The sequence below is a fragment of the Meriones unguiculatus genome, chromosome 1, assembly GCF_030254825.1.
Source record: "Meriones unguiculatus strain TT.TT164.6M chromosome 1, Bangor_MerUng_6.1, whole genome shotgun sequence".
NCBI lineage: Eukaryota > Metazoa > Chordata > Mammalia > Rodentia > Muridae > Meriones > Meriones unguiculatus.
Genome location: NC_083349.1, coordinates 177703689 through 177730160, shown reverse-complemented (window position 1 = coordinate 177730160; position 26472 = coordinate 177703689). Strand labels below are relative to the sequence as shown.

Sequence of the window (26472 nt, the reverse complement as noted above, 5' to 3'; positions counted from 1 at the left end):
ACACCAGCCATCACAGGAATTGAACATACACAGTGATTTTTCTCCTTGATAGTTAACCTTCCTTTTGCTGATGTTCTGAATTTTGGTAGGAATGGAGTTACTGTGGACAGATGCCACCCAAGTCCTTATGCATGCTTCTCCCCTTAGCTTCCGAAGTTTAAAATTAGCTATTTCCAGTTGGGCATGATGGCACACACCTATAATCCCAGCACTTGGGGGATCCGAGGCAGGCAGATCTCTGTGAGTTTGAGGCCAGCCTCGTCTACAAAGACAGTCCAGGACAGCCAAGGCAACACAGAGAAATGCTGTCTTGAAAAAAAACAAAACCCCCACAAAATTAGCTATTTCCATGTACCTGCATTTTCTGTAGTGAGCCTTTCTATAAGAGATGCATGTTTATTTTGTATTAATTATGATCATCTGGTTTATTAGTTAATCTTTGCTGAGCATTTTAGAGCCTTCAATTCTCATTGTTAAGCCTGCACAGTGCCCCATGTCCTTAGAGGCTTGTTTTGACTTGGAGCTATTTTTGGGGACACTTCGCACAATATGGACTCAAGATGGCAGAAGTTCCCATGCCTTCCCATGGTTCCCTTCACCGCTCCTAGTTATCCTAAAGTCCTCTCTGCCCACCCTATACTGCACATTCTCTGTCATCTCCCTTGACATTAGACTTCATCATCCTACTTATTTTCAGCACTTTATGACTGTACCTCTCTAATTTTATTTTTCCTCTTCTTAAAACTATTTTTATTTAGCAGCATTAAGCATTTTTCCTAAGGCATGAGACTCATGGACCTTTTCTCTGAATTATTTATTTTGATTAATTTTCTAGGAATGGTGACCTGTTACCAATTGCAGCACATTTCCTTCCCTTAGAACTAGTGTTTGTAGAGTGACCCCGAAGGGACCGGGCTCTCAAAGGCTACACCCAGCCCGGTAGCTGCCTTTACTTCTCACCATGCTCTACTGCTCTGGAGAAAAAGCCTTTGGGTAGCATGGGGTCTGGCATCAGGACGCTTCAGATCTGCTTTCATTTCCACTAGAAATGGCTAGTGAAAGCCCAGGCTCTCAACATCTCTAAACAAACACATATTCCAAAAGGGCTTTGCCTTCGGATTCATGAAGAATAAGAATTTAAGGTACTAAGTGTTTTGTAGAGCATTAAAAAATTCAGGATTTAATAACAAGGATTTTGTGTCCTCTTTTTCCCTTATTCATTGATGCTTTTCTCTTTCTTATAAAAATATAGTAGAATTTTTCAATAATATAGTCGGGGAGTTGGAAGTACAAAAAGCATCAAAAGGTCTAAGGTGAACGCAGCCGTTTCTTGAGCAGTTGCTCCTGACGCGTGGCTTGTTTCTGCCGCGCAGTGTTGCAGTGAAAGATTTGCACTTATGGGAAGTTCCCACTGCGAGTTGTTCAGACGTTAGTTTTGAGTTGTGGAACTAGAGTACGCGTCTGCTTTTGGCATCGCAGGGTTAGACATGTTCGTCAGTTTGTGACCTTGCTAGCCAGTAACAAACCCACCCTGCAGGTGGTGTGGCCTTGCACCTGGACAACAAGTGTGGGTGCCTGCCTGTCTTTTCACTGCCGTTCCTCTGTGATTGACTTAAATTTCAGAGAAAAAGTGCAATGGCTTCCACTGCCCGAATGGCACCTGCATCCCATCCAGCAAGCACTGTGACGGCCTGCGAGACTGCCCGGATGGCTCCGACGAGCAGCATTGCGGTGAGCCCATGCCCCGCCCTGGTGTTGCACCCCTCCGTTCATCTCTCTAGTCCTTGACCCCGGAGTTCTTGACCTAGAGGATGAGTTAGGCAAGGAGATGGGGTGCGGGCAGAAGGATGTGAGAAGTCGGGCAGGATGGTTGTGGCGTTAGACCACACTTAGGTGAACATTGCCGTTTGGTTGCTGGGGGTGTGATCCGCCTTCTGGTAGTTCTCCCCTGGGTGCTTCTTGCATCCACCTGACTGGTTTCGCTCCTGTTTATTACTGAATATCACTTGAGCAGTACTGTGGGCCAGATGACCCTCTTCTACCCCACGTTCAGTCCTAAAAGGATTGTGGTACACACCTGGGGAAAATGCTGGAAATAGCCGGGGATTTGCCACAGCATGTGGGAGCTACCCCAGACATTCTGAGTTAGTTTAGAGTGAGGCTTGGGTGTTGAGATCTTTCTTTCTTTCTTTCTTTCTTTCTTTCTTTCTTTCTTTCTTTCTTTCTTTCTTTCTTTCTTTCTTTTTTTTTTTTTTTGAGATGCTCCACGTGGTTCTATTGTGCAATGCAGTCCAGGTCGAGAGCAAACCTGTTACTGTAGGTACTGTGATCTGGCCTCTAGGCGGGATCCAGCCCAGCACTCAAAAGCATATATGTTAGTATTAAGCATGGTTGCCTGGCCTGTGGCCACATCCATCCCATAACCAGGTCTTGGGGCTGAAGTTACACTGGACACGCAGCATCATGTTCATGTGTTACATGTGGCTGTTCTCCTGCTTTCGTGGTGAAACCAAATAGGCAGAAAAAAGCTGTATTTTAGGCCTCTCTGTAGAAAAGCTCAGTATCGTTTCTCTCTAGTGGCCTGGGGTTCTCATGGGAAGAACATCTTGGGTTAGATGTGTTTGCACACACACGTTTGGAGAGAGGGTGTATTATAAGGCATTGGCTCATGAGGTGATGAAGGCTGTCAAAAGGCAGCCATTGTTGAGATCCAGATTCCTTCTCGCCCTGGGGTTCATGATCTCTTCTCTGTAGGCCTCCCGACGTCCGTTCTTACAGGGACACCAAGCCTATTGTGACTTCTTTCATCCTAGTGACCTTTTTAAACTCAATGGCTTTTCTAAAGGACCTGTCCCCAGGTAGAGTTGGTTACATTGGTCTTAGGGCTTCCCCAGAGGAACTGGAGGTAGGGGTGTGATTCAGCCTGTAATGCCAGCTTCTTGTAGAAAATGACTGCAGACCTCCGTATCTGAGTGTCATATCAATCACGGTTAAGGTGTGGGCTTTGTACCAGGCAGTTCTGGGGTCCAGTTCAGGCTTCTCCCTCATTAGCCATGTGCCCTTGGCAGAAAGAGTGCTCCATGCTGTCACCCTTATGTTCTTATTCTGTATGCAGAGACAATAAAATCTCTTACAGTGTCGTCTCGGAGGTTGAAAGACACACTTTATGACAAGCGCCTTACGTAAACAGGGAGCCCAGCCACAGTGACTATCATGCCTCTATATATGTCTGCCCACGCGCATTTGTTCAGGGCCGTGGCACACCCCTGCCAGCCTTAGGCGCTCATGGCCCTCCCTCACTGCTCTCTTTCAGAGCCCTTCTGTACACGCTTCATGGACTTCGTATGTAAGAACCGCCAGCAGTGTCTGTTCCACTCCATGGTGTGTGATGGGATCGTCCAGTGCCGAGACGGCTCTGACGAGGATGCCGCCTTTGCTGGATGCTGTGAGTCAGCCACTCTGTGGGGAATCTAAGACTGGACGCAGGTCATGCCTGAGTGCTTGAGCCTGTTTGATGTTGCTGTTGTCTTTTTTCATCACTCGAGCACTGATGCCTCATATCATTAGGACACGAATGTGATCGGGCTGGCGAGTGACCAGAACCTTGGCTCAAGTGTCACCTTATGGGAGAGACTGGCCTGCCATCTACATTAAAGAGCCCTGCCCCACAGTTTTGTTCCAGTGGTCTTCATGGCACGATTCCCCACTTTGTATTCTTTATCTTACAGCCAACCTCTCTGCTGTGAAATGTCCCTAGTCAACCCTTCTGTGTCACTGTGACCAAATAGCTGGCAGAAACAGCTTCAAAGAAGAGGGGGTTACTGTGGCTTGCATTTTTATAGGGTTTGCTTAATGGTTGTGTGGCTTCATCTATTTGGGCAGAATATTGTGGTGGTAGGAATGCGCTAGGAGAGAGACATTTTTACCACGTGGCACGCAGGAAGCCGAGTGAAAAGGACGCTGAGGACCCAGTGTGTCCTTCAAAGGCCCAGCCCGAGACCTACTTTTCCAAGTTGAGTTCCACTTTCCAGAGTTTCTGTAACGTCCCAAAATGGTGGCATCAAGTAGAGTCCAAGTGTAAGACTGTTAGGGACATTTCGTATTCAGAGCATAGTACATGCCTTGAGCTATCTTAGCAAAATGCTGTAGACTGACTGGGTGGCTCAACCAACAGAAGCTCTGTTGTCTGCTCTGGAAATGTTGGGAGCACTATCTGGGGCCTCTCTGTTCTCCTGGTAGATGCTCTCTTTACCTGTGTCTTCACATGTGCTTTCTACTCTACGTATCTGTGTCTAAACTTCTGCTGTTGTTTTATATATTTATCTAAGGAAACAGGGCCATGCCACGTTGCCCTAGTTGGCACCAGAAACCTGTGCTTCAGTGACAATCTTTTCCTAAGGACACTAGTCGCACTAGATTGGAACCCACCTTGATGACCCTGTTTTTAATGTAAATTTCCTCATTAAAAGTGTTATCTCCAAAGGAGGCAGAGTTTTGGGACTTAGGGGTCCAGCCCTGTTCATGTTCCATGTGAGTGTATGGAATGGGTTAGTTAACACAGTATCTGCTGTGCTGAGACCGGGTCCCGCCTTGATTTCTCACGGCTGCCTTAGCTCTGCAGTTTCCCAGCAGAGGACCTTGGCTTCCAAGCAGCACTGCTGCCTAGACTCTCCAGCATGGGCGTGAGTGACCCAGGCTTGACCGATGTCCATCACCTTCTAGCTCAAGACCCCGAGTTCCACAAGGAGTGTGATGAGTTCGGCTTCCAGTGTCAGAACGGAGTGTGCATCAGCTTGATTTGGAAATGTGACGGGATGGATGACTGTGGCGATTACTCTGATGAGGCCAACTGTGGTAAGAAGCCAGAAGACCCGCCTCCCTCCGCCAGCCTTCCGATTACACCTAGGTTACCCGGGTGACACCTAGGTAGGGCCGGGATGCTCAGGGCATCTCCCCTGGAGCCTTTGCCTTCCTCTTCCTCAGCAGCACATGCTGCCAGCTCTCAAATCCTCACAGGAGGAATGGAGTGGAGAGGGAACTGTCATGCAGTCTGTGCTAGGGGAATGCTTATTCCACTCCTCTTCCTTTTCCTCATTGGGAGGGCCACATCACATATGCGGAAGACAGTGGGTCAGGAGAAAGGTGTCTTAGTTACCTTCTCCCCCACCCCATGGCAGAATACACCACAAAAGCACCTTCAGGAAGGAAAGTTTATTTTTGTACCTAGTGTAAGGGTGCAGGGCACCGCAGCAAGGAGATCATGGCAACAGCAACCCGAGACAGCCACGCAGTCAGAAAGCCGGGAGAAATAAGGGCTGACACTCACGCATTCACTTTTTCCGTTGTATTCAGCCCACTGCTGGAGCCCATTGGCTATGCTACCCTGACTCAGGCTGGGTCTTTCCTGCTCTATTAAACATTTTTGGAAGACCCCCATTAAGCATATCCAGAGGTCTGTTTCCATGCCTTTTCTAAGTTCCGCTGTATGTCAACAATGAAGATTAACTATCATCATGATAAATGCTGTGGAAGGAGCTCCCTCTGGAAGTTACCGACCAAACCATCATCCTCTGTGTAACCATACCAAAGTTATTTCTTTGGTAAGAAATAACTTGATTCAAACTCAGAGTGACCAAGTTCGTGGTACCAGAATAGGTCAGAAAAACAGGAGTTGGGGGCCTAAGAAGATGGAGGGCTGTTGAGTTTGCAGATGTTGCTTGTCCCTCCTTACGTTCTCTGGGAGGACAGTACAGATGCCCATAGCCGTGGTCCTTGGGGAGATAAGTAGCTAAGCCTTGCATTCACGGTGGTGGGGGATGACTGACAGTATGGTTGGTCTCTGCAGAAAACCCCACAGAAGCCCCAAACTGCTCCCGCTACTTTCAGTTCCGCTGTGAGAATGGCCACTGCATCCCCAACAGGTGGAAATGTGACCGAGAGAACGACTGTGGGGACTGGTCTGATGAGAAGGACTGTGGAGGTGAGAGCCCCGGGGCCTGGGTCAGCCCCCTTCTCCAGAGCCCCATGCACCTGCAAGGAAGGACAGCTCTACCCGTCTGCAGTGCCTGGCTTAATCCGTACTGTTTTGGCTTTTTGTGAGGAAGGGAGGCTGCTGAGTTCTTCTGCACCATCGTCTTTTTTTTTCACTTCTGTATGCTTGTATAGGTGCTTACGGAGGCCAGAGGTCAACCTCTGGTGTCGTTTTTTCAAGCTCTCTTCACGTTGGTTTTTGAGACAGAGTCTCTTACTGGAGACTTGGGGCTCACCGATTAGGCTAAGCTGGCTGGCCTCCAAACTCCAGAGACTGCTGGTCTTCTTCCCAGCACCCCGATTACGAAAGCATGAGCCACCGTGCTCAGCTTTTTGTGTGGGTTTCGGGGATTGAACTCAGGCCCTCAGCCCCAGGACCCCCACTTCCCATCTTATGATCTATGCGATGGGTTTCCACTGTCTCCAAGGCTACCCCTTCCTGATTCCCACAGGTTTAATGAGGGTGAGGTGCCCACAGCCTTGCCTCTCAGCATTTGGTCTGTAACCCCCCTTCCCCCCAGCAATTTCTCTGAAATATCTTAGAGATGTCAGAGGACCCCATACCAATGTGCACCTTAACAAGTTTCCAGGTCCCGTGAATTTTGATAAATTTAGGGGCCTCTGGTTCAGAACATCTCCTCTTGGGTCATTGTGATGTTTCAGCTGAGAGCCATGCTAGGCTCTGGTGAGCATTCTCACCCTGTGCCTTCCTTGATGGCTGTCTACCTGCTTCCTCTGTCAGGAGTTAGGGGCCTTTGCAAGAGCGAGCGCGTGCTAGCATTACGCCATTGCGAGTGTTGCGGTGTATTAATTCCGGTGTGCTAAGCAGGAGGAAAAGACTGCCGTCTCTTCATAAGCCCCTTCCACACCCTCTATAAATGCCATTTAAATGTGCTGATGTTCACAGCTGTGCTGGCCACTGGTCTCCTTTGGCTGGTATAACAAGGACATCGGCATAGGTTTGGGACCTTTTCTTTATTATTATTTTTTATTGGAGACCAGGGTTCTACTAACCTTTGGGATCTCCTTGCTTGTTCCTCTTCAGATTCACACGTTTTCCCCTCCCCCACCCCTGGGCCCTCCACATGCCTGCCCAATTACTTCCGGTGCAGCAGTGGGGCCTGCGTGATGGACACCTGGGTATGTGACGGCTACAGGGACTGTGCTGATGGCTCAGATGAGGAAGCCTGCCCCTCCCTAGGTGAGTCCTGGCCCTGGTTTGCTCCCTTTGGCTCTGCTGTTGTGGAGGGGAGTAGGGGAACACTGTACCCCAAGATCATGTTGCAACCCAAGGAAAGCATCCCAGCATTTAAACTGCAATGTGTTTCCTGCCAGAAAAGTCTGGCTACTCCGCCTCCCACCCCTCTTCCCTGGCAGTGAAGACTCATAGCTGGGATAGTAAGGAGGTGTGTTGCTTATGTACAAACTCCGGGGAAGGGGTACAATGTTTCTGCTTGCGGATTGCAGGCATTCCCTTTGAAAAGAAGGGTGCCTACTGCCATCTAGTGGCTAAACACAGAAACAGCTGAAGGTCCGTGCAGCCATGGTGTATCCGGAGGCCTGAGACCTGGCTGTCCTGTAGTGAGGGCAGGGCTGAGGGGACTGTGGGCTTTCCCTGAGCTGGAGGCAGTTCCAAGCTTGCTTTGAGGGAACTGACGCTTACTCTGCACAGTCCTTTTCAGAGTCCACTCTTAGGTCTGCAGTGAGATTCTTTTCCTCTGTGGACATCCCACCGCTTCCCTGTTTAAAAGTCACCTGTGGCTTGTTGGCTTGGAAAATCAGAGGAGGCTTTAGGGCTCAGCGATAGACGATTCTGTGGTTAATAAACAAATGTCCTAACAATTAGGGCACTCGTTTTAACTGGCGAGTTGTTCATCCACTTTGTAAAAAATTTTGTTTTTAAAAAATCATTAGTGTATATTCGTTGTATGAGACAGTGGGTTTTGTTAGGACATTTCCATCCGTGTGTGTACCTTGTGCTTTCGTCACAGCATTTTCTCCCAACTTGTCACCTTTCCTTCTTCCAATGATCGTCTAGAATCCCCACTGTGTGTGTCTGTGTGTGTGTTTGTCTATCAGTGTGAGTGTATGTGTGTGTATGTGTGTGTGTGTGTGTGTGTGTGTGTGTGTGTACGTACGTGTGTTCATGCATGTTCACATGTGGGATGTGGAGGTCAGAGAACAACCACAGCATTGGTCCTTGCATTCTACCTTGTCTGAGGCACCTAGAGTCTCTTGCTGTGTGTTGCTGCATGTGCCAGTCTAGGCAGCCCTCAAGCCTCTGGCAGCTCTTCATCTTCATCTCACACGGAGAACACTGGGATTCCAGGTCCTCGTGCCTGTGAGGCAAGCATGTTAGCTATCTTCCCAGCCCTGTAGAGCAATGCTCAATACCCAGTCCTTCCTCTTTCCCCTTCCTTTTCCTCTTTCCTCTTCTTTCTCCTTTGCGACCCTTACCTCTCCCCATCCCTTTTGTCTACTCTTCTCCATTCCCCCTCTCCCTTACCTTTCCCTTCTCTCCTCTTTCCCCCCTCTTGGCTCCTTCCCCACCCACGGCTTCTCTTCCCTCTCTTCCTTAGTTAATCTGGAGAGAGCTTCTCAGTGTGCCACCCAGGCTAGCCTGGGAGCTTGCTGTAGCACACCCTGCAGAGACTCTGCCCGGTGGATCGATGCTGCTGCTGCTTTGGCTAAGTGGGAGCCCAGCGGGAGAGCCCCAGCCTTCTTGGTTCCTGCTGTGTTACTATGGTTTTTACCAGTTGCCCTTGATGCTCCTGCACAGCTAACTTCGCGAAGCTGTCCACAAGCTATCCGTCCCAATTTCTCTCCTCTCTCTTCCTGGCTCTCCTGGCTAATATAGAAGACTCCCGGAAGAGAATATGGAGGAAATGTATCTGGGGACTGACTTGTTTGAAACTGCTTTTGTCCTTTCTTCAGGTCTGATTGGTATCTGGGCTGGATTTAGAACACTGGCTCATCAGTAATTTTTTTCTTAGAATTGTAAGGCATCTGCTGTCATCCTTTGAATAGCTTTTAGGAAAGCCATAGCCAGCATGAGCAGATAGTCTGTGTGCGGTTACATTTCATCCTTTCCCCATGCTTTTCAGATCTTTGTCTTGGCCCCAGGGTTTTGACTTTTTACTGTGGTACTTTGATGCGCATTCTTCTCCATGTAATGGAGATCCATGTGTTTTAGTTTGAGGGATTTTTTTCTTAGAACTGTTTGCTAATGATACAGACCTCTGTCATTTTTCATGTCTATTGATTGCCTCTCCTCATGCTCTTTTTTATTTTATTTTTTCAAACAAAATCTAGCTATGTAGCCCTGAAAACACCTGTGTAGACCAGACTGGCCTCATACTTGTGCTAATCCTCCTGCCTCTGTCTTTTGAGTTGTTGGGATTTGGGGCACATCACCACATCTGGACCCCTTATTCTTATTTTTACTGTTGTTATTGTTGTTTGAGACAGGGTTTCTCTGTGTAGCCATGGTTGTCCTAGGCTCACTTTGTAGACCAGGCTGGCCTCAAACTCAGAGATCCACCTGTCTCTGCCTCTGGAGTGCTGGGATTACAGGCATGCACCACCGTGCCCAGCTGCTTTTTTTTTCTTTCCCCTATTTACTCTTTTTAGATTTAAAGATTTTTCTTTTTCTTCCCAGTGTTTGTGATATTTGCTTCACTTTGCCAGCCCTGCCTTCAGGTGTCTTAATTTCTGTTAAGCAGGATTCAGCTGCTTTTCATTTTTAATATTGTTCCATTTAGTACTACACCTGATTTAATTTGCATGGAGAATATGCATATTGTCCATGAGCTTGCTGAGGACGTTTGGCTTTGAAGTTTGCTTCTTCATGTGTTTGGTGGTACACATGCTCAAGATGTGTGTGTGCAAGTCCTGTGCCTGGGGTACACACACAGAGGCCACAGCAGGACGCTGGCATTTCATGTCTTCTTCTGTTGCTTTTCAACTTGACTTTAAAACAGTCCCTCACCAAATATGCCCAGCTTTTTCCCATGGACGCTGGGTATTTGAACTCAGGTCCTCATGTTTGCAGAGCAGTGGTCCTTGTCACTGAGCCATCTCTCCAGCCTCCTGATATCTGCTTCTTATAAAGTCTGTATTTCCTCCAAACGACCTTTCTTGGATCTCTCTCTCTCTCTCTCTCTCTCACTCACTCTCTTTCTCTTCCCCTCTGTGTGTGTGTATGTGTTGCATTTTATTTTGTTTTTGAGGCCAGGGGTTTTTCTTAGATAATCCTTTTTTTGTTGCATGTGTCCCAGGATGAGAACTAAGATGCTGCTAAGTGATCCTGACCACCCGGGTGGGTGTGCCAGCCTCTGGCTTTGTGGCTGGCCTTTTTGCTAGGAAACCCCAGGCCTTGGTAATTATTTTTGCTTATCCCTGAAGCTGGTGGGTATGCTTAGAGGAGATTCTGGGCCTCCTGCCTAAACTGTAAGGGTCTCCAGTCAGAGCACTCAGGAAGTTTCCTAACTTCTCATTGGCTGACTAAATTCAGTATCTCTGTTATCAGTAGCATCTTCTTGCTCAGTTGTGGCTGCTTAGAGAGCCCTTTTGTTTTCATCCTTTGCAAACCACAATCAGCCGGGCTTCGGCCCTGCTCCTATATGGGGCAGGTGTCTCCTGGGCTGAAGCTGGAAGGCCATGGTAATAATCAGGCTGCTTTCGAAACTTCTGACCCTTCCCCAGTCTTCCCTCTCAGGTGAGAGAGACACTTTCCGATCCTTTATGGGGCGGGGGAATCCTGTGATATTGAGCTGGCTGGTGCAGAGCTTTCTCCTCCAATAGCTTAGGGCAGGGAGCACCCTCTTCTGGCTTCCTGAGTCACTTGCCTTGTCCGCCAGCTTTCCTTTCTTCTTATCTATGCCTGCGTCTTTAAACAGAATCTCTCACGTGAGTCCATGGCGGCAGGGCCCTGTGAGGAGCAACGTAGGGCATCAGTGTCCCATTTGCTTTCTCTGTCCATAGCTGGCAGGTAGCTGACCCCTCCCCATCACGTAGTTCGTGCAGGCCGGCCCTATCCTAACACACCCAACAGCTGAATGGTTGCCCTTGCAGCCAAGCGCCCTCCATACTTAAAAGTACATTTGTTTTGTTTTAAATGTTTCTCTAGCAAACACCACTGCTGCATCCACGCCCACCCAGCTTGGGAGGTGTGACCGGTTTGAGTTCGAGTGCCACCAACCAAAGAAATGCATCCCCAACTGGAAGCGCTGCGACGGCCACCAAGATTGCCAGGATGGCCAGGATGAAGCCAACTGCCGTGAGTATCCCGTCGGGGCTGCTTGCTGAGTCCCCTTCTTCTGCTTCATCTCGGGGCAGCTGGCACCTGTGTGCCTCCATGTACCCGCAATCACTGTGTTCTCTACGACTATGCTCTGTGCTCTATCCTTGCCGAGTGGACAAACGTCATGGTATATGACCCTGATACTGGATTTGAGAAGCTGGCTAAATGTTAACTACCACGGGCATACATTCCCAGTGGGAAGATTCTGAATGGAAGAAAAATATCTTAAATGAGTTTTTTGTTGTTGTTGTTGTTGTTGTTGTTTTTTGTTTTTGTTTTGTTTTTTTTTTTTTGGTTTTCCCGAACATTTAATTCCTCAAAGCACCTACTGGTAAAGCTGGGGGCTTTTGGAAGTATTCGGTGAGCATCTCCGAGGCATTTAGAATATCCTGCTGGGAAGATCACCTGCAGCGATGTGTTAAGAACCTCAGGCTTCACCCTCACCCTGCTGTAATTCCACTTATGAAGAAACAATAGGCCACACGGGGAACCTGAGCTCCCCAGACACCGGCATGATGGCTGTGTCCCACTGCCTGCTTTTCTGATGTGCCCAGGGAAGCTCCTTGGGGTGGGTGCCAAATGGATGGACACCCGGGCTGTCCCGCTAACTGATGCTCAGGGGCCAGGAGAGGGAGCAGGCAGCCTAGAAGCAAGAAGACAGAGATCCTGAGTTTCATCCTCAGCACCCAATTAGTACATTTAGTCACTGGCCGCATGTGGAACCTACTGCTGGCCTGAGGAAGGGGAGAGGGAGGGTAGAATGTTACCACTTTACCTGCTACCAACCTGGGTGTCTGTTGGGGGACACTCCTCCTGCTTGGGCTTGACTTGCAGGGATCTATCAGTCCCCTACTCGCTGCAGACACAGACGTCCTAGCCTGCCACATGCCCAGTAGTACCAGGAAAAAGTTTTTTTTAATTTTGCTCAGTGTGTCAGTGTCAGAGTCTGTTCCCATCCCCAGCAAGCCGCCAGCTTGAAGGCCTTGCCAGAGCCTCCACTCTTCCTCATCCATCACTATTATAGTCTCAAGTTTTGTCTCTTAAAGATTCTTATGAAAGGAAAGGGGAAGGCTGGGCCCCAAAGGGAACTCTACCAAAGCTGACATTTCCTGATGCAACTGGGTCTGAGTATCAGTCCCAGCAGGACATCCAGTGTGTCCATCCATCCATCACCTACTCCAGGGAGCTTCCCGGCTTACATCATGGGAGCAGGCAGCGAGATAACTGCCAGTTCGGAGCACAGCCATCATCTCTAGTTATCAGCTAATCCCTCTTACTCAGCCCTTAGGAAATAGATGTGGCCCAGAAGGAATAATTGCTTCTACTTTTTCTTTTCATTTGTGAGGTTTTTTGTTTTTTTTTAAATATGCATTCTGTCCTTTTTAAAATGTTCTCCACACCTTGGCCAAAACCATGAAGGCCTGCTCAGTGCACCTTCAGGTGGCACAAAAAATAACAAAGTAGCTGAGTCTCTGATGAAATAATCAAAGCTGAAGAAGAAATAGCACTAAGGTTTAGCTCAGGTAGAATCCTGCTTGCACGCAGGCACCAGAACCCAAGAGAACGGAAAGGTGAAGGATCTGTGCCTCTATTCCTGGCAGCGGGAGCCAGCTTAGCCCACATGGTGACTTCTGGGCCTGTGAAAGCCCCTGCTCTCAAAGGAAGTAAATGGCATTTATGAAGATGATATTTAAGTTTGTCCTCTGACCTCTGTCCTCACACTCATATATGGGCACACATGTGCTTCTATTACACACACATAAAAAAAGGCAAATTAACATTTTGTGGTGACTTTTAATGGGTTATTCACCACCCTCCGTTCCTATACTGTTGCTTCAGTCTCCAAATCTCCTTGTAAGTTTGGTCTTGTCTCCCTTTTAATAAAAGGAAGATTAAACTTCAAGGAGGACACCCCAACACCTCACCCCAACCTTCGTCAGTGGCATTTGGACACTTACTCAGATGGAAAGCTGTGGCTTTGTTGTCATTCCACACTGAATGACTTATCAAGGGAGAACACACCAAGCCCAACACAGAGAAATTCAATACGAGTTAGTGTAAAGGCTGCATTTTATTGAAAGAATGAATAAAGTGTTCAGGGCAGGTTTACGTCAGCTCACATGCAGCAACACCACAGTGGGAGCAACTTAGCCAAGAGCAAGCCATGGCGTCAGGTGAATGTTAAAAATAATTAACAGGGAAGAAAAGAAACAGGGCCTCCCTCCTGGGTGATCGGAACTTGCTAATTGGCATCCTTTAAATAACTGTTTTCAACCCGTTCCAAGTCTATCTCACTCACAGGGGTGTTGCTTAGTTAAGGGTCTTAAAATCAGGATGTGCTATTACCCATAATTCCCCTTGTTCCATTATTGTGATCGCCTTATCAAAGAGAAAACGTGTTTCCAGCACCCCTCGTTCTGCGCTCAGTGCCTGTCAGTCACATGTTGGTTAATCAGTTTAAGTATTAATGACAGTCTTACTTCCAGGTTTTAAAACAATGCTTTCTTGTTCCTGACGTTTTAAGCCTCATTTCAGGAAGCAGCGTCAGAGTCCCCAGTTGCCCTGCTCACTGTTGCTTCTGTTGTTGCTCCAAGCTATTATCAACTGGGAGGTTTCTGTGGTGGGAATCTTGTGTTTTTCAAGACAATCCCCTTCAAAAACAGCTTGGCACCTTTCTGTGTCACCCACCCTGCCATTCAGCACCCTGTTCCCCCAAGATAACTCTGGGGATGACCCTTGCTGTCACCTACGTTCCCCAGGGTGACGTATGCGTTTGCTGTTCCTCTCAGTGGAGGAGTCGCTGTGTGGGTGGATCTTCTGTAGTCGTGTGATATGTCTCCAACCTACATGGATCCTCTGTAGTCATGTGATGTGTCTCCATCCTACACAGCAGTGCCTGTATCATGGGATGCTCATTGCATGGATGCCTGGGGTCCGGCTTGGGCTTGTGAGACAATGGCAGCAATAGTCCTCAAACCTCTTTTGAACACACCTTCACATGCCACACAGCCCTTGTCCTTCTGCTTCCCAAGACAAACCAATTTATGCTCAGAATCTGATAGGTATCTGTAACCTCATGCTCTTCCTGTAGAAGGAGGATTCTAGTTATAAAAATCTTCACAAGGGTTGCAAAAGCGATGGCTTCTTGGGCAAAACATGTACTGTGCAAAGTGTGAGGATTATAATTTGGATCCCCTGTACCCAGGGGCAGGTGTGGAAGCCTCCTCTGTGCTTTCAACATTTAGAAGGTAGAGGAGGGGATCTGGAAGCAAGCTGGCTAGCTAGACTTGACCAATCAGTGAGCTCTGGGTTCAACTGAGAGATGTGACCTTAATGAATAAAGTGGAGAATGATCAAGAAAGGCATCCAAGACCGACCAAGGCCTCTACACACCCACCCACAGGCACAAACATATAGGCCCATACACATGCATACATGCATACATACCATAACACATGCACACAAAAACTCTTCATAAAGGGTTTTGTCTATTCTCTTTTCCTCGGGGTCCATGGATTCTGTACCTTGGTGTTCTACTGGCAGCGGGCTGGAAGTTCTCAAACGTGCACTTGAACTGAACTTGTAGAGACTCTTTGCTTGTGTTATTCCCTAAACAAAACAGTGTCACACCTGTTTACATAGAGATTATGCTCTGCCGGGGACTGTGCCATCTAGAAATAACTTAAAGTATGTGGAAGGAGGTGCAGAGGTCACATTTGTTTGCCTTCACTATTTTAGTTCCCTGCCCTGTGTCAGAGAGCTTGGTGTCCGCAGGGAAGCTGGAACCTGTCACAGAGAGACTGGAACCAGCCGTTCTCTAGTCCCAATTAGCTCATTTTTCCAAGTGCCCAAAAAATTTGCTCCTCCATCCTAAACACTCTCGTAGAGAGGCCTTGAATCTTCCCCATGAAAAGCCAGCGGTTGAACACAGTTATTGTATCACCTCTCAACCCCTCTGGCTGCTCCTTCTTTCCTGGCCAATCCTGTATGATTTCCAATCTGGAAGCATCTCCCAGGATTCATTAGGCCTTCCCTTTGAGCATCTTGACTGCTCATCAGAACACCACCCATCTTCTTCCTGGGTCTCACACTATGCTTACTCTCAGTCCAAGCCATGCTCTGGGCAAGTGGTTCTCAACCTGTGGGTCATGACCCTTTGGGGGTTACATGTCAGCTATTATGATTGGTAACAGTAGCAGAGTTGCAGCCATAAAGTGGGAACGAAATGGTTTTATATGGGGCGTTGTCACAACATTAGGGTATTAAGGGGTTGCAGCTTAGGAAGGTTGAGAACCACTGCTCCACAAGGGCGACAGGATCACAGTGCTCATTCTAAGGCAGAGACAATCCATGCTAGCTGTCACGTGTGTCACATGCACGCCCTCTTGTGGTGCATTTGGAGCAAGTCCTAGGAACCAAAAGTGTCATCAGCTAACCGTGAGAGAGAAAACAAAATTATATATATATATATGTATGTATGTATATATTTTTTTCAATTTTTAGGTTGTTCTACTATCTAATCTCTTTGGGGATTTATTTTTAGTGCTGAAATCCTAGGATGGATTAAACAATTTATTGAAAGTATTTTAAATAAAGGTTAGATTGCGTTTTTTTAAGCCTGAGTTTTCTTTGGCTGATACTGAATGATAATACTGTATAGTTACCATGTGGAAAATGCTGGTTTTGTGCACACGGTGAGACCTGAGCTGGGAGAGGCTTTGCTGTTGAACCTTGTTGGAGGACTTACAGTCCGAACTCATGAAAGCAAGGTAAAACTTCCAACTTAAGAACAGAGGAGACGGGTGGCCAAGATGGCGGCGCTGGGAGAACACTGTGTCTGAGAAGCGGGACAACACACTTCGTGCAGCGACCAGGAGACTGAACTCTGGCACCCTAAAACGACAGCTATCGTGTTTCCCAGGCTGATTGGTGGGCACAACGGTGCCAGAGACTGGAAGTCCCAGTCGCAAAAAAAAAAAAAAAAACATGGGGAAGGAAAGTTGCGAGACTGATCACGGATCACCCAGTCTTTTCCTGGAAGGTCTCACTGACCGTGGGTACCGGCCGCCATCACAGCTGAGCTCCCGCCGCGGCTGCGCGCCCAGCTCAAAATCCCTACTCCCTCTTGGGAGGAGGCAGGAGGCGTCCAGCAGAATCTGCCACAGACCACATTGTCTGTACCCCAACCCGAGATCAGGGCTGAGAAAACCCAATCCCTTTGGGCACTCCCCCAAACGCTGCCATAACCCTGCCACAATGGAGCGGAAGGATAAAGAGGCGCACAGCGGCTTCACAGTGCCGGAACTCCAGTGCTGCCGGCTGCTCCTAGTAAACAAACCTCAGCTCGGGATCTGGGACTCTGGTCATCCTACATGTCCTGAGATTCTCCTGGGTCCAGGGCAATAAGGTCTAGCAGCAAGTTCTATCACCGGAGCCCCCCACCCCCTACCTCTGGCAGAGAAACCCCAGCTCAAGATCGGACTGAGAAGCCCCAACCCCTTCTGGCACTCCCCTGAGAGCACCTCCATAAGCTTGCCCTAGCGGAGGGGAAGGTCAGAGGGGAAAGATAAAGAGGCAGCCTACCAAGGACACAGCACCCTCTCTCCAGCTCACCCAGCGGCCCCTAGCAGAGAAGCCCAAGCTCTGGATCTGAGGACACTCAACCCTACCTGGTACTCTCTCGGGATCAGCAAACATCAGGCTGCTTCTGGCAGAGAGATCTGGGCCTGGGATCTGGGATTGAGGACACTCAACCTAACTCTTTCCCACGCCACCCCGGGACCAGTCAACATAACCCCTCCTGGCAGAGGGAAAGGACAGAGAGGCAGCACAAAGGAAAGGTGGACACAGAGTCCTGCGGCCACAGTGTCACAGAGCTGACTGTTAGCCTACCCGTGCACTTTCCACATCAGGACCAAATCAGAGAGTAGAGGGAAAGGGGAACCCCTGTGCATTCCAACTGGTCCTGCAAGAGAGTGAGTGAGCCTTCTAGGGAGAGTTTGCCCCAGACCCAAGGCCTCTCCACAGAAACAACTAGACGGGATCCCTGCCACCCACACCCCTAGTGTGGGCATCATAGGGATTCTTGGGATAGCGACCCCAACATTGAAGCCTCTGCCTTGTGGGTCCACCAGTGTAATCCAGGCAAACAATCCCTGGATCTCAGACAGAACTGCGTAATAGTGGCTTGCAGGCCACTGCAATAGTCAGAGAATCCACGCATGCACACTGCGCCCTCTAAAAGCGCACACGTCACATTCCTTACTTAGGCAAAACTGAAACCACAGTGCACACTCCCAAACCAGTGAACCTCGCTCATCTTCCTGAAAAAACAGTCCAGAAAACAGAAAGAGACGATCATAGCCCGAACTACAATATCAAGGAACAAACAGTGGTTATAAATAACCAGATGGCTAGAGGCAGACGTGAGAACACTCCCAACAAAAATCAGGACATAATGACCTCACCAGCAACCCCACAAAACAATGGACACTTCAGTTCACTAGATATACAAGAAAACGACCTCAAAACTATGTTTCTCCAGCTATTAGAGGCCCATAAAGATGAAAGGAACAAAGCCCTCAGAGAAATAGCCAAAGAAATCGAGACTAACCAAGAGGAAACAAATCGTGCTCTCAGAGAAATGACCACGAAAATTGAGGCAAACAAAGAAGAAATGCACAAAGCTCTCAAAGAAATGTCCACACAAATGAAGGCAAATAAAGAAGAAATAAACAAAGCTCTCATAGAAATACAGGCAATTATACCCAAAGAAGTAGAGGCACAATTAATGATACATAGAGAGGAAACGGACAAAAAAATAGAAGCTGCCATTGAAAAGCAGGACTCCACATTCAAACAGATGAAGGAAATGGTGCAAGACATGAAAACAGAATTAGAATCAATAAAGAAAACACAAATAGAGAAAAACCAGGAGCTGGAGAACATAGAGAAAAGATCAGGAACCACAAAGGTAAGCATCACCAACAGAATACAAGAGATGGAAGAAAGAATCTCAGGAACTGAAGATACACTTGCGAAAATTGACACGTCTCTCAAAGACAAAATAAAATCAGAAAAGTTCCAAACACAAAACATCCAAGAAATCAAGGATACCATGAAAAGACAAAACCTAAGAATAATAGGAGTAGAAGTAAAAGAAGACATCAGGCTCAAAGGTCCAGAAAATATTTTCAAGAAAATTATAGAAGAAAACTTTCCCAACTTAAAGAAGGAAATGGCCGTAAACATACAAGAGGCCTACAGAACACCAAGTAGACTAGACCAGAAAAGAAATCCTTCACATCACATCATGGTCAAAACACTGAACCTACAGAACAAAGAAAAAATTCTAAAAACAGCAAGGGAAAAAGGCCAAGTAACATATGAAGGTAGACCTATCAGAATCACACCAGATTTCTCAACAGAAACCATGAAAGCCAGAAGGGCCTGGACAGAAATCATACAGTCCCTAAGGGACCACAGATTCCAACCCAGACTACTATACCCAGCAAAACTTTCAATCAACATAGACAGAGAATTCAAAATATTCCAAGACAAAACCAAATTTAAACAATATCTACATAGTAACCCATCTCTACAGAAGTTACTAGAAGGGAAACGTCAAACCAAAGAAAACAACTACATCTAAGGAAACAGAGGAAATAGATAATTACACAACAACAACAACAACAAAAAAAAAACAAAAGAATGCAAGCAATGAAACTCAGTGACACCACCAACCCCACATCTAAAGTAAGTAACAATTGTTGGTCATTAGTTTCTATAAACATCAACGGACTCAACTCCCCAATAAAGAGACACAGACTAACAGAATGGTTGCGGAATCAGGATCCATCATTCTGTTGCATCCAAGAAACACACCTATGCAACAAAGATAAACACTACCTCAGAGTAAAGGGCTGGAAAAATGTCTTTCAAGCAAATGGTTCCAGAAAACAAGCGGGAGTAGCCATACTAATATCTAATAAAATAGACTTTCAACCCAAGTTAATCAAAAAAGATAAGGAGGGCCACTATATTCTCATCAAAGGAAAAATCCAAGAGGACATCACAATTTTGAATATCTATGCCCCAAATACAAGAGCACCTACATTCGTAAATGAAACAATATTAAAGCTTAAATCACACATTGATCCTAATACCCTAATAGTGGGAGACTTCAAAACTCCACTTTCACCAAGGGACAGATCAACTAGACAGAAAACAAATAGGGAAATAAAAATACTTACAGAGACCCTAAATCAAATGGACCTAATAGACGTCTACAGATCTTTTCATCCAAACTCAAAAGAGTATACCTTCTTTTCTGCACCACATGGAACCTTCTCCAAAATAGACCATATAGTTGGTCATAAAGCAAGCCTCAACAGATACAAAAAGATTGAAATAATCCCTTGTATTCTATCTGACCACCATGGACTAAAGCTGGACTTCAACCACACCAGAAATAACAAACAGCCTACACGCACATGGAAACTGAACAACCTGTTACTCAATGACAGCTGGGTTAAGGAAGAAATAAAGAAAGAAATTAAAGACTTCCTAGAATTCAATGAAAATGAAGGCACAACATACCCAAATTTATGGGACACATTGAAAGCAGTGCTCAGGGGAAAATTTATAGCACTAAGTGCCTGCAAGAAGAAATTCGTAACATCACATACAAACAACTTAGTGGCCCAACTGAAAACCCTAGACAAAAAAGAAGCAGATACACCCAAGAGGAGCAGACGGCTGGAAATAATCAAACTCAGAGCTGAAATCAATCAATTAGAAACAAATAAAACTATTCAAAGAATCAATGAAACAAAAAGCTGGTTCTTTGAGAAAATCAACAAGATAGACAAATCTTAGCCAAACTATCTAAAAAGCAGAGAGAATCTATCCAAATCAACAAAATCAGAGATGAAAAGGATGACATAACTACAGACACTGAGGAAATTCAAACAATCATTAGGTCATACTACCAAAGCCTATATGCCACAAAATTTGAAAACCTAAATGAAATGGACAATTTTCTTGATAGATTCCAACTCCCAACATTAAGTCAAGATCAGGTAGAAAGACTGAATAGCCCTATATCCCCCAAGGAAATCGAAGCAGTCATTCACAGTCTCCCCTCCATAAAAAGCCCTGGGTCAGATGGTTTCAGCGCGGAATTCTACCAGACCTTCAAAGAAGTGCTAACACCAATTCTCCTCAAACTATTCCACAAAATAGAAACAGAAGGTACATTACCAAACTCATTCTATGAAGCGACAGTCACTCTGATACCTAAACCACACAAAGACCCAACAAAAAAAGAGAACTTCAGACCTATCTCTCTTATGAACTTTGACGCAAAAATACTCAATAAAATACTTGCAAACCGAATCCAAGAACACATCAAAGATATCATCCATCACGACCAAGTAGGCTTCATCCCAGGCATGCAAGGGTGGTTCAACATATGGAAATCCATCAATGTAATCCACCACATAAACAAACTGAAGGAGAAAAACCACATGATCATCTCCTTAGATGCTGAAAAAGCATTTGACAAAGTCCAACACCCATTCATGTTTAAAGTCTTGGAGAGATCAGGGATACAAGGCACATATCTAAACATAGTAAAGGCAATATACAGCAAGCCTATAGCCAACATCAAACTCAATGGAGAGAAACTTAAATCAATCCCACTGAAATCAGCATCAAGGCAAGGCTGCCCACTCTCTCCATACCTCTTCAACATAGTACTTGAAGTCCTAGCCAGAGCAATAAGACAACTAAAGGAGATCAAGGGGATACAAATTGGAAAGGAAGAGGTCAAAGTGTCACTATTCTCAGATGATATGATAGTATATGTGAGCGACCCCAAAAATTCAACCAGAGAACTCCTCCAGCTGATAAACACCTTCAGCAAAGTGGCAGGATACAAAATCAACTCAAAAAAATCAGAAGCCCTCCTATATACCAAAGACAAAAGGGCTGAGAAAGAAATCAGGGAAACAACACCCTTCACAATAGCCACTAATAACATAAAGTACCTTGGGCTGACACTAACCAAGCAAGTGAAAGACCTGTTTGAGAAAAATTTCAAGTCTCTGAAGAAAGAAATTGAAGAAGATATCAGAAGATGGAAAGATCTCCCGTGCTCATGGATTGGTAGGATTAACATTGTGAAAATGGCCATCCTGCCAAAAGCAATCTACAGATTCAATGCAATTCCCATCAAAATACCAACTCAATTCTTTACAGACCTTGAAAAAAAGATTCTCAGCTTCATATGGAGAAAGAAAAAACCCAGAATCTCCAAAACAATCCTGTACAACAACAGATCATCTGGAGGTATCTCCATCCCCGATCTCAAGTTGTACTACAGAGCAATAGTAATAAAAACTGCATGGTATTGGCATAAAAACAGAAAGGAGGATCAATGGAACTGCATAGAAGACCCAGAAATAAACCCACACACCTATGAATACTCGATTTTTGACAAAGAAGCCAAAACCATTCAATGGAAAAAAGACAGCATCTTCAACAAATGGTGCTAGTCCAACTGGATGTCCACATGAAGAAAAATGAAAGTAGATCTATATTTATCACCCTGCACAAAACTAAAGTCCAAGTGGATCAAAGACCTCAGCATAAAACCAGATACTCTAAAGCTGTTAGAAGAAAAAGTGGGGAACAGCCTAGTACTCATTGGTACAGGAGACAACTTCCTGACTAGAACACCAACAGCACAGGCTCTAAGAGCAACAATCAATAAATGGGACCTCATGAAACTGAAAAGCTTCTGTAAAGCAAAGGACACCGTCGTCAAAACAACAGCCTACAGATTGGGAAAGAATCTTCACTAACCCTTTATCTGACAGAGGACTAATATCCAGTATATACAAAGAACTAAAGAAGCTGAAAAGCAGCAAACCAAGTAATCCAATTAAAAAATGGGGAACAGAGCTAAACAGAGAATTCTCGACAGAGGTATATCGAATGGCAGAGAAACACTTAAAGAAATACTCAACCTCATTAGCCATCAGGGAGATGCAAATCAAAACGACCCTTAGATTTCACCTTACACCCATCAGAATGGCTAAGATGAATAACTTGAGTGACAACATATGTTAGAAAGGTTGTGGAGAAAGAGGAACCCCTCCTCCATTGTTGGTGGGAATGTAAACTGCTACAACCATTTTGGAAGTCAATCTGGTGCTTTCTCAGACAATTAGGAATAGTGCTTCCTCAAGACCCAGCTATACCACTACTAGGTATATACCCAAAATTTGCTCAAGTACACAATGAGGACATTTGCTCAACCATGTTGGTATCAGCTTTATTTGTAATAGCCAGAACCCGGAAACAACCCAGATGTCCATCAACAGAGGAATGGATACAGAAATTGTGGTATTTTTACACAATGGAATACTACTCAGCAATCAAAAAGGAGGAAATCATGAAATTTGCAGGCAAATGGTGGGATCTAGAAAAGATCATTCTGAGTGAAATATCCCAGAAGGAGACAAACAAACACGGTATATACTCACTTATATAGACCTATAAGATATGATAAACATAATGAAATCTATACACCTAAAAAAGATAATCAAGAGAGTGGACATGGGGTAAGATGATCAATCCTCGTTTAGAAAGGCAGATGGGATGTGCATTGAACATATGACAGGAGTCTACTGAGCGCATCTGAAAGACTCTTAACTAGCAGTGTTTTCAAAGCAAAGACTCATGACCAAACCTTTGGCAGAGTACAGGGAATCATAAGAAAGAAGGGGAGTTAGTCTGATGGGGAAAGGATAGGAGCTCCACAAGGACCAAATATATCTGAGCACAGGGTCTTTTCTGAGACTGACATTCAACCACGGACCATGTATGGATATAACCTAGAACCTCCGCTCAGATGTAGCCTGTGGTATCTCAGTAACCAATTGGTATCCCAAACTGAGGGGAACAATTTCTAACAGGACTATTTTTAACCGGAACTCAATGGCTGGCTCTTTGGCCTCCCCACCCCCCAAGGGAGGAGCAGTCTTGTTAGGCCACAGAGGAGGGCTTTGTAGCCCGTCCTGAAGATACCTGATAAAACAGGATCAGATGAATGGGGAGGAGGTCCCCCCCATCAGTGGACTTGGAACGGGGCACGGTGGAGATGAGGGAGGGAGGGAGGGCCTGGGAGGGAATGAGGGAGCGGGACACGGCGGGGATACAGAGTTAATAAAATGTAACTGATAAGAAAAAAAATTCAAAAAAGAAAAAAAAAAAGAACAGAGCAGACAGGAAGGTCTGGTCACTGTGATATGTGGCCCCACATGTAATGTCTTAAAGCAACGTATGTTCTGTGTCAGACATGGACTAGATATCAGTAGGCTAAAACCTGGTTGTGGATAGGGCTGGCTCCCCTAGAGAGTCCTGAGATAGCCGGTTCTCCGTGTTTCCCAGCCTCTGAGAGTCTGCAGTCCAGAAAATCCTGGCTCCTCCCCACCTTCAAAGCCAGCAACTTTTTATCTGCTTGCTCTTCTGCCTTTGGCTATCTCTTTCTGGCAGCAATAGGAAAGGTCTCTGCTGTGAAGGACCCATAGAGTTACCTGGGGACCACGTAGGTAATATAGGTTGAGTTTTCTCCATCATGGTCTTTAATTTAATTCCATCTTCTAGACTCCCTTTTGTTATGCAAGGTAACATTGCGACAGTGTCCATGGGTTAAGATGTGAAAGTCTTTGACACAGAGGCTCACACTTGCCCTCAGATCCTACTCACGGGGGCATGACATCTCTGATACAGCCCTTTTTTATTCAGGCTTGGACAGGTAAGCATGGGTTTGGACAATGAAGACCCAACACCAGACCACCCTGAGACAGCAGATTGGCTTTCTTAGGCCATTCTGCTCTCTCTTTGGGATCAGTTTTCAATGACATAGTCACCTCTCCCTTTTTGATCCTCCTCCACAATGAAGATCATGTACCTTTGGCTATTAACATTCTTTGAATAGAGTCTCTTAACCCTTAGCTTACCCTTTCCTTATCTTGTCAAAATACTTCAGATTCGTGCAATTAAAAATACCACATGAGCATGTGCGCCTCTTCACATTATCACCATTCACCCAATTATTTTTGTTAGCCAGCTCAGACAGCGTAGCTTCTTCTGAGATTGCAAGCCAATGGTGGGGACACAATAACCATCACTACAGGGTTAAGAGCTAGGACCTGCCAGTACTGGCCAAGATCAGGCCTCTTTGCAGGTGCCTGAGCTTATAAGATCCTCAAACACAAGTGGCAGCAGGATGTTCCCCAGCTCTCCAGAGGGATGCTGAACTTCGGGAGGTGCTTGAAGTCACTCTGAATAAGGATTCCAACCCTTGTCTGGGCTGGGCATGGAGCTCAGTTGGTACAGAGCTGCCAATTTGCCTGGTGTCTTAGGTATGGTTTCTACTGCTGTGATAAGCACCATAAGCAAAGCAACCCGGGAAGTGGAAGGTGTATTTCAGCTTACAGTTCCATATCACAGGCCATCATCAAAGGAAGTCAGGGCAGGAACTCAAGCAGGGAGGAGCCTGGTAGCAGGGAGGAGCCTAGTATCGGGAACTGAAGCAGAAGCCATGGAGGGGTGCTGCTTACTGGCTTGCTCAGCCTGATTTCTTATAGTGCCCAGGATCACCAGCCCAGGGGTGGCACTGTCCATGGCAAGCTGGGCCCTCCCACATCAATCAAGAAAATGCATCACAAAATTTCCCACAGGCTGATCTGATGACAGCAGTTAAGGTTCCTTTTCTTCCCAAAATGACTGTGGTTTCTGTACAGTTGACATGAAACTAGTCAGCATGCCTTGAATGCACAAAGCCCTGGGTTTGAACACCAGCATTGCACGACCTGGGGCACAGTTGTACATGTCTGTAATCCTAGCACCCAGCAGATGGAGATAGGAGGATCAGAAGTGCAAAGTCATCCTCCTAGGCATACCCAGTTGGAGGCACGGCTGAAATCGTTGAGGCTCTGCCTCAAAAGCAAGCGTAAGTAAAATGCTCATCCAGTCTGTTTGACTCCAAGGTTCCCAGTCTTCCTGAAAGGAGATCACAGTCTACGTTAAACACAATGCTACCACAAGGCAGCCAGCACCATTCTTCTTCTTCCAGAGAATTGTGGAGCAACAATCAGTAGTTCAGAGAAGCCAGGCTACTTTATTTAAATGTGGTGCACCTGGGCTAAGCCGCACCATGCAGCCTATCTTTTCCCTCTGAGTTTAAGAAGGCTCTCTGTATTTCAGCCACTCACAGCACCTTGACCTGCATGAGCAGAGAGTTCAAGTGTGAGGATGGCGAGGCCTGCATTGTGCTCTCAGAGCGCTGTGATGGCTTCCTGGATTGCTCAGATGAGAGTGACGAGAAGGCCTGCAGCGGTGAGTGACAGCACTTCCTGTGGGGGCTTCTAGCTAGCACCTTTGGTGCATTGTCTTGAGTTGAAAATGTCCCCTGCCTGGGAGCGCCAACTTGAGGGGAGGTGTGGTCCGATTCTGATGGACTGTGCAGCCAGCTCCTCCCTGGCAGTGAAGCCTGGGTGTGTGTTCCCCAAGATCTCTACCCCTGCTGATGCATATGTATGCCATTGCTCCCATAGAGCCTCGGGCTGCAGGTGGGGTTAACTCAGTCCTGTTGTCTAGAGTGTATGCCATCCTTCCACTTGCAGCATCTTCTATTGAGAATGAAGCTTAAGCTGATCAGGCCTGGGGGAGGTAAATTGCATAAGAAAATATGGTGGGAAATGTTGAAGCCTAGGAAAGGTGCTATGGGGGGCTGCCGTCACGTTTTCTGGGATAGCTTTCAGGTGACGATTGTGCCCTCTTAACAGTTTAGACCATAGTGGTTCTAGGTCACAGAAGTTCTTTGAGATTCAAGGATTTGTAAGGTAGAACTTTCTTGGACTTCTCTCTCTCTTCATCTCTGTAGATGAGTTAACAGTATACAAAGTTCAGAATCTTCAGTGGACAGCTGATTTCTCTGGGGACGTGACTTTGACCTGGATACGACCCAAAAAAATGCCCTCTGCTTCTTGTGTATACAATGTCTACTACAGGTGGGTCCCTTCAGCCACAGGCCTGGGGTGCCCCGCAGGTTCTCCTGTGGTGTGCCT

At 46.3% G+C, this 26472-nt stretch overlaps 1 protein-coding gene across 2 annotated transcripts in view; it reads left to right on the top strand.

Annotated features, from left to right (window-relative positions):
* The window catches only part of Sorl1 (sortilin related receptor 1), a 169536-nt gene that overhangs the window by 117432 nt on the left and 25632 nt on the right, over positions 1–26472 (top strand). For both annotated transcript variants that reach the window (XR_009587498.1, XM_060372084.1), the window contains exons 27-34: positions 1624–1731; positions 3314–3445; positions 4723–4854; positions 5846–5980; positions 7076–7231; positions 11159–11308; positions 25610–25741; positions 26289–26415. Coding sequence is in view for 1 of the 2 variants with exons in the window: in XM_060372084.1 (XP_060228067.1) it covers positions 1624–1731; positions 3314–3445; positions 4723–4854; positions 5846–5980; positions 7076–7231; positions 11159–11308; positions 25610–25741; positions 26289–26415 (1072 nt within the window). In the remaining variant the exon portion in view is untranslated. The remainder of the gene's footprint in view (positions 1–1623; positions 1732–3313; positions 3446–4722; positions 4855–5845; positions 5981–7075; positions 7232–11158; positions 11309–25609; positions 25742–26288; positions 26416–26472) is intronic.